General features: G+C 37.1%; 1 protein-coding gene across 1 annotated transcript in view; it reads left to right on the top strand.

The window, feature by feature from the left end:
* Positions 1 to 12,796, top strand: part of SMC1B (structural maintenance of chromosomes 1B) — an 83,451-nt gene that overhangs the window by 45,942 nt on the left and 24,713 nt on the right. Inside the window, exons 13-15 of the mRNA XM_068971560.1 lie at positions 4,095 to 4,232; positions 4,532 to 4,648; positions 6,441 to 6,547. Of these exons, the coding sequence (XP_068827661.1) occupies positions 4,095 to 4,232; positions 4,532 to 4,648; positions 6,441 to 6,547 (362 nt within the window). The remainder of the gene's footprint in view (positions 1 to 4,094; positions 4,233 to 4,531; positions 4,649 to 6,440; positions 6,548 to 12,796) is intronic.

Genomic DNA, 12,796 nt, shown 5'->3' with positions numbered 1-12,796 from the left:
TGAGAAAAATAAAGCCACATTTTTTTAAGCCACTGTTAGTTGAATGATCTCCCATTGAAAACAGACTCCAGGAATGCAGAATAATGAGGCAGCTATGGAAAAGAGTGTGGCAACTCACAAAAAATTAAAAATAGAATTATCAAATGATCCAGCAATTCTCCATCTGAGTATATATACCCTAAGGAATTGAAAGCAGGGTCTGGATAATACTAGTTAATAGTATTAGATAATAACAGTATTATTCCTAACATAGTAGCATGTTCATAACATCATTATTTGCAATAGCCAAAAAGTAGAAGCAGCCGAAATGTTCAATAGATGAACAGATGAACAGAATACGGTCTATACAAATAATGGAATATTATTCAGCCTTTAAAAGGGAGGAAACTTAACACATGCTACAAAAATGGGTGAATTTTCAAGATGTTATGATACATGAAATAGAACGTGAAAGTGAAAGTCACTCAGTCGTGTCCAACTCTTTGCAACTCCATGGACGACTGTATAGTCGATGGAATTCTCCAGGCCAAAATACTGGGGTGGGTAGCCTTTCCCTTTTCCAGGGGATCCTCCCAACCCAGGGATTGAACCCAGGGCTCCTGCATTGCGGGTGGATTCTTTGTTAGCTGAGCCACAAGGGAAGCCCAAGAATACTGGAGTGGGTAGCCTGTCCCTTCTCCAGTAGATCTTCCTGACCCAGGAATCAAACTGGGTTCTCCTGCATTGCAGGCAAATTCTTTACCAGCTGAGCTACCAGGGAAGCACATGAAATAAGTAAATTACAAAAAGACAAATATTATATGATACTACTACTTGTATGAGGTCCCTAGAGCAGTCAAATTCATAGAGGCAGAAAAGTAGAGGACAGTTGCCAGGGCCTGGAGAGTAGAATGGAAGCTTGTTTCTTGGGTATAGGTTTAGTTTTATAAGATAAAAAGAGTTCTGGAATTGAACCATGTTTATTATCATATGTGAAACATATTGCCAGTCTAAGTTCGATGGATGAGACAGGGTGCTCAGGGCTGGTGCACTGGGATGATCCAGAGGGATGGGATGGGGAGGGAGGTGGGAGGGGGGTTCAGGATGGGGAACACATGTATACCCATGGCTGATTCATGTCCGTGTATGGCAAAAACCACTACAATATTGTAAAGTAATTAGCCTCCAATTAAAATAAATAAAATTAAAAAAAAGAGTTCTGGAACTTAGTTGCACAACAGTGTGAATGTACTTAAAAACTGTTGAACTACACTTTAAAAATGACAAAGATGATTAATTGTATATATATTTTGCCACAATTAAAAAAGATTAGGATCAGATGGGTTTACAGCTGAGTTCTAATATAATTTTCATGTAAGCCATTCTATATCATAGAAAAAGATGGAAATGTCTCAGTTTATTTAATATAGGTAGTATATCTTTAATATCAAATATTATAAAGATAACCACAAAAATAAAACTAAAGACCGACTTCCCTTGTGAGCATAATGTGTAATTTCTAAATATCACTGCTGAGTATTTAGCAATGTAGTGATAGAAAAATACATCTGTTGAATAGAATTTGTTCTAAGAATACATGGGTGTTTCGGTGTTGCCATCAGTCAATATAATCCATTACATTTACAGATTAAAGGCAGGGGAAAAGTCATGTGATCCCAATTAGATTTTATAAAGGTCAGCAGCTGGTCCTAATTAAAGTTCTAAGTAAAAGAGTAGTTTGTGGAAATTACTTTATAAAAAATAAGTATCTCTTGCCCAAAACAACAGAAATAATTGATTAAATGCTGAAACATAAAAATTATTTTAGTTAAAATCAGGAAGTAAATGGATATCTGCTATCACTGTTATTATTTAACATAGTCTTGGAAGTGATATTAATTAGGCACAAAATGAAATAATTTATATACATTTTTGGGAAGGAGAAAAACCTTTTTCTGATAAGATTGTAGTTTTAAAACTACTAGATTTAATAAGGTAATGAGAGTGCTACATAAACAAAACTCTGTAGTTTTTCTCTATACTGTAAAAGAGCATCTAAAATTGGGAAAATATTCTACTCACAATAGAAATAAATGTAAGTATAAAGACACGTAACTATTAGAAAACTAAATCCCACTGAGGGACAAGACAACACCAAAGAAAAGACATACTATATTCTTGGGTTAGAAGTTCTCCAGTTAATATAATTTGAATGCAAGTTCAAGTAAGATATTACCAAGGATTTTTTATTTGACAAAGTGATTCGCTAATTCTTAGAAATGAATTTCCCGAGACTAGTAAAAAAAATATGTAACAGAAGAGAGTGTGGTAGAACTTCTATTGGAAGTTCTAATGGACAGGTTAATTGAGAAAGAATAGGAACTACAGAAATGGGCCCAATTATATTTGACAATTTAACATACAACTGGGATGATATTTTGGGCTTTCCTGGTAGCTTAGACAGTAAAGAATCCACCTACAATGTGGGAGACCTCAGTTCCATCCCTGGGTTGGGATGATCCCCTGGAGGAGGGCATGGCATCCCACTCCAGTACTCTTGCCTGGAGAATCCCATGGACAGAGGAGCCTGGTGGGCTGCAGTCCACGGGGTCGCAGAGTCAGACACGACAGAGTGACAGAACACAGCACAAAATGATAACTTTAGTTTGGCGAGAAAAGAAGAGAGAGATGGTGTTGGGCTTCCCTGGTGGCTCAGCTGGTAAAGAATCCGCCTGCAATGCGGGAGACCTGGGTTTGATCCCTGGGTTGGGAAGATTCCCTGGAGAAGGGAAGGGCTACCCACTCCAGTATTCTGGCCTGGAGAATTCCATGGACTGTACAGTCCATGGGGTCGCAAAGAGTCAGAAACAAGTGAGCGACTTTCACTTTCATTGGCACATCTAGGGAAAGTTAATTTTGTGCTCCATATTATGACATATAAAAATAAGGATAGATTGAAAGCTTAAATTAAAAGTAGTATTTTAAATGAGGATAACAGCCATTGTATAAAATTTTTTAAAGTTTTAAATGAAGACTGTTGGTTTTATGCTATCAAAGAGTTCTATAAATTGATTTGAAAAAGCCACGATAGAAACATCTAGGGAAAGGAGGGGTTTAGGCAGTTCATAGAGGAAATCCATATGGCTAATAAACCTGAAAAAATGCTCAGTATAGAATATAGTACTCAGGATTACTTCATGCGTATCAATAAGAGTTGGGAAATATATATATATGCTAGTAGACTTATAAAGAAACACATACTCACTCATATATCATTTATAGAAATATGAATGGTTAAAGCTTTGGAAAAGCAGTTAGTACCAACTAGTATAATAAGAACATCAACACCTTTGACCCATTGATCTCACACTGGGGAATCTATTGCATAGAAATAAAAACAGCAGTATTTAAGGGTACGCACCAAAGTGTGTTACTGCAGTGCTGTTTGTGATGGCAAAAACCTGGACACAAAATGAATGTCCATCATTAAGAGTGAAATAATTTTGTTACAGTCACAATGGAATAATATACAACCTTTAAAAGAATTAATTTAGAGCTTTATCAGTTGACTTTTGTGAGTAACTGAATGAGTAAAGCAGGAGGTAGAAAAGTATGTCTAATGTGATTCTAAAATTGCAAAACAGACTGGCAAAAACATGTAGGTGAGTATGTATACACATGTTTTCATATACAGACTTGAAGTAAAAAATACAGAACATATATGAGGGAGTTTATTTGGTTGAGCAGTAGGATAGGTGAAGAGAGAAGGAAATGGATGAGGCAAGCCAAGAAGGCACTAAAGAAAGGCAACAAAGATCGCATGGTCTCATTTACACCATTTGTGTGCCTTGGGTAGAACGTGCACTCCCCATTCTTCATTTTCTCGCCTGTTTCCTGTGAGGACATAAGTGAGTTTTCTGAGGAGGCTGTATGGCCTCTTGGTTACTCCAGATGACTTACGCACTTAGTTGCCCAATCTTTTATCAGAAGAAGGGAAGGTAGAGTTGTGGATATAGTTACACGTAAAAAGCAGTGATTTATGATCTATGAGAGTACTGTGAAAAGTGAGAGTGTTGTCTATTATAAAGTGTTGTTATATCTCCCTTTCTTTTTAGGATTTAATGAAGATAGTGCGCAAGGAAGCAGATTTGAAGCAAATACAGGCTCTAATACAAGGGACTACTACACGACTCAAATATGCACAAAGTGAACTAGAGATCATTAAGAAGAAGCACCTTGCTGCTTTTTACCGGGTAATATAGATTTACATAAAATTTGATGGAAATTGGGACCAAGGCATAGAATTTCAGGAATTACATTTATAAAGCACCATGTAATTTTTATACTTTGCCTTGTGATTGAGGTAAATTATAGTCCTTTAAGTTACTTTATTTTTATGACTTTATTTTAATGTTGTTATTCAGTTGTACCTGAATTTGCCTTAGCTCACAGAGTCTCTTTTTTTTCTGAAAGATACCGATCATGTTTTTGGCTCTACTGTATAAAGCTAATATAGCCATGTTAAAAAGACATTTTTCTTTTTTATAATCAGGAACAATCTCAGCTACAAAGTGAACTACTAAATATTGAATCTCAATGTGCCATGTTGAGTGAAGGAATCAAAGAACGACAACAAAGAATTAAAGAATTTCAACGAAAGATAGATAAGGTTATGAGTAATATATTTATTACTAAATGGCATGTGGCTTGGTTCTAGACCAGATACCAAATTTAAGGCTTCTTCAATATGTGCTGAAGCAAAGTTTGATAAATGCTAAGTTTTATTGGTTTGCCAAATTAATTTCCTTATATTGTATTAGTTTCCTTGTATCCCTTGTATTCTTTGAGACGCACTGTTGCTCATCTCAAGGGATGATGAGTACTAGTACATGCTTATTCTCTTCAGCTGTCATCCTCTCCTTGTCCATTGTAAAATTTGCAGTCATTTTCTTTCTTCCACTGCCTAAGAAGGAAAAAACTTTGTCCCTTGTGTCAGCTTTTAAGGTTGTGTATTCACTCAGTAATTTTGTCTTGAACATTTGTTGTATGCCAGGCACAGCTGCTTGGCTCTGGAGCACCAAAGACATGACCATCTAACCTCTGCTGATAAAGTAACAGGAACTCTCTGGCTTAACCCATCCCACTGCTGCTTATCTTTAACCTTTAAAACATTGTTTGTCACACCATCACTCAGTGCTTTCACCCATTGCCTCTAGTTCTGCCTTCTACCACATGAAACTACCCTTATGTTGCCCCTTAATTATCCTTTTCCAGGTTAAATATCCCTAATTACTTATTTATTTATGTTTACTATGGATTTAAGACCAATTCTGGTAACCAGCCTTTGGATACTCTGTTGTCAATGCCTAGAATAAAAAATAATGTGAAAATACTGTCTGACCAGTATAGAGTACCCTGGAACTCTGCACACAGAAACATAATTTTACATGACTTGGATTATCTCCTTATACAAATTATAGATTACTGTTGCAGTAGTCATATCACTTTCATATTTAATTTACGTTCAACTGAAGTGTGAAACTTTTTTACATGTCCTGTTGCTAAAACAGGTCTCTCTTATCCTATAATTGTGCATAAATGCCGGGCTTTAAAAATCTTTGTGACCCCATGGACTGTAGCCTGCCAGGCTCCTCTGTCCATGGAATTAATTCTCCAGACCACAATACTGAAGTGGGTAGCCATTCCCTTCTCCAGGGGATCTTCCCAACCCAGGGACTGAACCCAGGTCTCCTGCATTGCAGGTAGATTCTTTGCCTTCTGAGCCACCAGGGAAACTCTTAAAATATTAATGGATTTGGCTTATTCTAGTTTTTCCAAATTTTATGAATGTTAATTCTATGCTTTAGTCCTCTTGGTTTTATATTATTTAAGAATCTATGAAATGAATCTCCAGTCCAGGTTTGATGCATGATACAGGATGCTTGGGGCTGGTGCACTGGGATGACCCAGAGGGATGGTATAGGGAGGGAGGTGGGATGGGGGTTCAGGATGAGGAACACGTGTACACCCATGGCGGATTCATGTTGATGTACGGCAAAACCAATACAATATTGTAATTAGCCTCCAATTAAAATAAATTTATATTAAAAAAAGAATCTATAGTATTACTCATAAAGAATATTTTCTGTATTTATATAGAATGTTATATTTTAGTATGGCTAAAGTAAACATTTCAATTTTGTATTAAACACTTCATAAAGCCAAAGCACTTAAAAGGCCACCGTGAACTTTCTTATTTTGTTTTTAGAATAAGAACTTTGAAAATAGGTAAGTGTAGTTAACTAAAGAGAAAGCACCAAATTTACAGAGTAGTGATGCTTGTCGGAAATAGTCTGTCCTAACCCAGAAAATCTTGGTGGGAAAAACATAGATTTAAGGATTGTCTATATATTTTTGTAAAATTGATTATTAAACCATTTGGTTTTAAAATAATTTAAAAGGTTGAAGATGATATTTTTCAACACTTCTGTGAAGAAATTGGTGTAGAAAATATTCGTGAATTTGAGAACAAGCATATTAAACAGCAACAGGAAGCAGATCAAAAAAGGTATTTTTATTAAAAGATGTTGGTAAGCAATTATTTATATGTAAATGTAACTATTATTTCATAATTTAAAGGAATTATGCCTGAGGTGGCCTTTATTTCAGTTCATCAAGAAATAGCTAATAAACATTGCTGTTTTTATAAAGAGGTCTAATTCTTTTATTCCACAATTTTTAAAGAGAAAAAGCACAAATATACCCAGTAAGAGAATGGGGAAATAATTACACACACCGTGGTTATTAAAATGTACTTAGTTCTCTTTAAATATCCATATGTGTAGATAAAGTTGTATAACCTTTCTATAAACAAACAGCCTCAGGCCACTTGCCAGAAAAGAGGATATTCCCTTCTGTTTCTAGCTTGCTGAAATTTCTTTTATTATGAGTGAGTGTTGAATTTTGTCAAATACTTTTTCTGCTATCTGTTGGGATAGTAATACTTCTGGAGTTTGAGGGGAGGTGGCTTATTAATATACTAAATTACAGTGATTGATTTTTAGAATATTAAACCAACTTAGCATATCTAAGATGAACCCCACTGGGTCATGTTGTATTATTCTTTTCAAATATTTTTGGATTGACTCATTAAAATTTTGGTGTGGATTTTTATATCTATATTCATGAGAGTATTGGTCTATAGTTTATTTTTCTTGCAAATATTCTTTTTTACATTTTTGTATCAGGTAATGCCAGACTTATAAAATGAGTCAGGAATTATTCTCTCCTCTGTTTTTCATGGAGTTTCTGTAGAATTTTATTATTTTTTTCCTAAAAGTTTGGTAAATTTTGCAAGTGAAGCCACTGGTGCTACCCACTTTTCTTTATGGAAATATTCTTAAATTACAAATTCAGTTTCCTTATTAGATATAAGGCCATTCAGGACATCTTTTTTCTTGAGTAAGCTTTGGTAGCTTGTGTATTGAAAATAACATTTGTATATTTCATCTGAGTTATCAAATTTATTAATATGAAGTTATTAACATTTCCCCTTTCATCCTTTTTAGTTTTGTAGGATCTGTACTGATGGCCCTTTCATTCCTGATATTGCTAATTTGTCTTTTCTTCTTGATGTCTAGCTAGAGTTGTATCAGTTTTATGGTCCTTTGTAAGACCAGCTCTTGACTTCACTGATTTTTCTCTATGGTTTATCTGTTTCTGTGTAGTTGACTTCTGTTCTTAACTTCTTTATTTCCTTGATGCTACTTATTTTGGGTTTAATTTACTTCTCTTTTTTCTTACTTTTTAAGATAGAAGCTTGCTTTATGTATTTTATGCTTTTCTTCATTTATAATATAAGCATTTTAGCTGTTTATTTTCCTTTAAGCACTGCTTAAGCTCTATCCTACTGTTGCTGGTATGTTTTATTTCATTTTCATTCCATTTAAAATATTTGTTAATATTCTTTGTGGTTTTGTTCTGTGATCCATGGGGTGTTTAGAAGTATTGTTTAGTTTAACAGAAATTGTTGTGATGGGGGGAGGATTTAGATATGTTTCTGTTACTGATTTTTATTGTGATAAGAAATATATTTTGCATTATTTAAATCCTTTTAAGTTGATTGATGCTTATTTGGTAGCATGGCATGTATTATATCTTAATAAATATTCTGTGTGCTATTGAAATGAATATGCATTGTTCTGTTGGGTAGAGTATTTTCTGAGTAGCTTTAAGTCAAGTTGATTGGTGTCTTTTGTGTACTTACTAACTCTTTGTCTAATTGGTCTAGTGTTCCCTAAGAGAGGAGTTTTAAAATTTCCAAGTACTTTTGGATCTGTCATTCTCTTCAGTTTTCTCAGTTTATGTTTCATGATGTTTAAAGTTCTGTGATTAAGTACATTCATGTTTGGGATCATTATGTCTTTTTGAGGAATTAATCCTTGCTCCAGAAAGAATGAAGAAGCTGGGCCAAAGTGGAATCAATACTCAGCTGTGGATGTATCTGGTGGTAAAAGTAAAGTCCAGTGCTCTAAAGAACAATATTGTATAGGAACGTGGAGTATTAGATCGATGAATCAAGGTAAATTGGATGTGGTCAAGCAGGCGTTGGCAAGAGTGAACACTGACATTTTAGGAATCAGTGAACTAAAATGAACAATAAAGGGTGAATTTAATTCAGATAACCATCTACTACTGTGGGCAAGAATCCCTTAGAAGAAATGGAGTAGCCCTCATAGTCAACAGAAGAGACCAAAATGCAGTACTTGGGGCAATCTCAAAAGCAACAGAATGATCTCGGTCATTTCCAAGGCAAACCATTCAACATCACAGTAATCCAAGTCTATGCCTCAGCCAGTAATGCCGAAGAACCTGAAGTTGACTGGTTCTGTGAAGACCTATAAGACTTTCTAGAACTAACAACAGAAAAAGATGTCCTTTTCATCACAGGGATTGGAATGCAAAAGTAGGAAGTCAAGACATACCTGGAGTAACAAGTAAGTTTGGGCTTGGAGTACAAAATGAAACAGGACAAAGGCTAATAGAGTTTTGTCAAGAGAACACACTGGTCATAGCAAACACCCTCTTCCAACAACACGAGATGGCTACACATGGACATCACCAGATGGTCAATACTGAAATCAGATTGATTATATTTTTTGCAACCAAAGGTAGAGAAGCTCTATACAGTTAGCAAAAACAATCTGGAGTTGACTGCAGCTCAGATCATGAGCTCCTTATTGCAAAATTCAGGCTCAAATTGAGCAAGTAGGGAAAACCACTAGGCCATTTAGGTATGACCTAAATCAAATCCCTCATGATTGTATGGTGCAGGTGACAAATGGATTCAAGAGATTAGAACTGATAGAGTGCCTGAAGAACTATGGATGGAAATTCATAACACTGTACAGGAGGCAGTGACCAAGACCATCCTAAAGAAAAAGAAATGCAAGAAGGCAAAGTAGTTGTCTCAGAAGGCTTTACAAATAGCTGAGAAAAGAAGAGAGGTGAAAGTCTAGAGAAAGATATACCCAACTGAGTGCAGAATTCCAGAGAATAGACAGGAGAGATAAGAAAGCCTTCTCAAGTGAACAATGCAAAGAAATAGAGGAAAACAACAGAATGGGAAAGATGAGAGATTGCTTCAAGAAAACTGGAAATATCAATGGAACATTTAATGCAAGGATGGGCACAATAAAGGACAGAAATGTTATGGACCTAACAGAAGCAGAAGTGATTAAGAAGAGATGGCAGGTAGAACTATACAAAAAAGATCTTCACGACCCAGATAATCACAATGGTACAATCACTTACCTAGAGCCAGATATCCTGGAGTGTGAAGTCAAGGGGCCTTAGGAAGCATTACTACCAACAAAGCTAGTGGAGGTGATAGAATTCCAGCGGAGCTATTTCAAATCCTTAAAGATGGTACTGTTAAAGTGCCGTACTCAATATGTCAAAAATTTGGAAAACTCAGCAGTGGCCACAGAACTGGAAAAGGGTCAGTTTTCATTCCAATCCCAAGGGAAGGCAGTGCCAAAGAATGTACAAACTACCATACAGTTACACTTATTTCACATGCTGGCAAAGTCATGCTCAAAATCCTTCAAACTAGGCTTCAGCAGTACATGAACTGAGAACTTGCAGATATACAAGCTGGATTTAGAAAAGACAAAGGAACCAGAGATCAAATTCCCTATATTAGTTGGATCGTAGAGAAATCAAGGTAATTCCAGAAAAACATGTACTTCTGCTTCACTGACTATACTAAAGCCTTTGATTGTGTGGCTCACAACAAACTGTGGAAAATTCTTAAAGAGATGGGACTACCAGTTGACCACCTTACCTGTCTCCTAAGAAGCCTGTATGCAGGACAAGAAGCAACAGTAAGTACTGGATATGGAACAACGGAGTGGTACCAAATTGGAAAAGGAGTATGTCAAGGCTGTATATTGTCACTCTGCTTATTTAACTTATATGCAGAGTACATCATGCAAAATGCCGGACTGGATGAATAACAAGCTGGAATCAAGAGTGCCAGAAGTAATATCAGTGACAATATCAATATGCAGATCATACCACTCTAATGGAAGAAAATGAAGAGGAACTAGAGAGCCTCTTGATGAAAGTGAAAACAGGAGAGTGAAAAAGCTGACCTAGAATTCAGCATTCAAAAACTAAGATGATGGCATCCAGTCTCATCACTTCATGGAAAATAGGGAAAAAGTTGAAACAATGACAGGTTTTATTTTTGTGGGCTCCAGAAATCACTGTGAATGGTGACTGCAGCCATGAGATTAAAAGATGCTTGCTCCTTGGAAGGAAAGCCATGACAAACCTAAGCAGCATATTAAAAAGCAGAGACATCACTTTGCTGACAAACGTCCATAGACTGAAAGCTGTGGTTTTTCCAGTAGTCAGGTATGGATATGTGAGTTAGACCATAAAGAAGGAGAGCACCGAAGAATTGACGCTTTTGAATTGTGATGTTGGAGAAGACTCCTGAGTGTCTCTTGCACTGCAGGGAGATCACACCTGAATATTCATTGGAAGGACTGATCCTGAAGCTCCAGTGCTTTGGCCACCTGATGTGAAGAGCTGACTCATTGGAAAAAACTCTAATGTTGGGAAAGATTGAGGGCAGGAGAAGAAGGGGGCGACAGAGGATGAGATGGTTGGATGGCATCACTGACTCAACAGACAGGAGTTTAAGCAAACTCTGGGAGATACTAAAGTACAGGGAAGCCTGGACGTGTACACCCCATAGTGTCCCAAAGAGTTGGACATGACTTAGCAACTGAACAACACATTAAATATTACTCTCTTTTTGTCATTACTGCTGTTGTTGCCTTTGTATTAGTAGTATTTAGCACAGTGTCTGATACAATTAGTGCTTTAAAATGTTTCTTATATGAATGATTCTATTAGCAGGTCATGTGAGGGAGGGTAGATGGAGAGAGGATGAGCTATAGTTGATATTGGAGTTTTTTTTAAGATATGACTTTTACTGATTTATAGTTGATATACAGTATTATATAGTTACAAGTATACAGTGTAATGATTCATAGTTTTCAAAGAATATACTCCATTTGTTATTATAAAATATTGATTATATTCCCTGTGTTATTCAGTATATCGTTGTAGCTTATTGTATACCCACTAGTTTGTACCTCTCAATCCCCTCCTGCTATGTTGCTCCTTTCTCCATCCTTCTCCTCATGATAACCACTAGTATTCTTGCCTGGAGAATCCCAGGGACGAAGGAGCCTGGTGGGCTGCCGCCTATGGGGTTGCACAGAGTCAGACACGACTGATGCGACTTAGCAGCAGCAGCAGCAGCAGTTTATTCTCAGTGTCTGCTTCTTTTTTGTTATATTCACTAGTTTGTTGTATTTTTTTGGATTCCACATATTAATTATAGCATATAGTATTTGTCTTCGTCTGACTTACTTCCCTTGGCATAATACCCTTCAAGTCCATCCACATTGCACATGGCGAAATTTTCTTCTATTTTATAGCTGAATAGTATTCCACTGTGTGTATATATATACGTATAGTGAAAGTGAAAGTGAAGTAGCTCAGTTGTGTCCAACTCTTTGTGACCCCCTGGACTGTAGCCTGGAGAAGGCAATGGCACCCCACTCCAGTACTCTTGCCTGGAAAATCCCATGAACGGAGGAGCCTGGCAGGCTCCAGTCCATGGGGTTGCTAAGAGTCAGGCACGACTGAGCGACTTCACTTTCAGTTTTCACTTTCATGCATTGGAGAAGGAAATGGCAACCCACTCCAGTATTCTTGCCTGGAGAATCCCAGAGACAGAGGAGCAGCCTAGTGGGCTGCTGTCTGTGCTGTCACAGAGTCGGACACGACTGAAGCAACTTAGCAGCAGCAGCAGGACTGTAGCCTACCAGGCTTTTCTGTCCACGAGATTCTTCAGGCAAGAATACTGGAGTGGGTTACCATTTCCTTCTCCAGGGGATCTTCCTGACCCAGGGATCGAACCCGGGTCCCCCGCATTATAGGCAGACGCTTTAACCTCTGAACCACCATATCACATCTTTATCCATTAATTTGTTGATGAACACTTCATTTGCTTCCATATCTTGGCAGTTGTAAATAATGCTGCTATGAACAGTAGGGTTCAGTTCAGTTCAGTCGCTCAGTCATGTCCAACTCTTTGCGACCCCATGAATTGCAGCATGCCAGGCCTCCCTGTCCATCACCAACTCCCAGAGTTCACCCAAACTCAGGTCCATCAAGTCGGTGATGCCATCCAGCCATCTCATCCTCTGTTGTCCCCTTCTCCTCCTGACCCCAG

This window comes from Capricornis sumatraensis, chromosome 4, assembly GCF_032405125.1.
Source record: "Capricornis sumatraensis isolate serow.1 chromosome 4, serow.2, whole genome shotgun sequence".
Lineage (NCBI taxonomy): Eukaryota > Metazoa > Chordata > Mammalia > Artiodactyla > Bovidae > Capricornis > Capricornis sumatraensis.
Note: the sequence above shows the minus strand (reverse complement) of the source record. Positions and strands in the feature narration are given on the sequence as shown.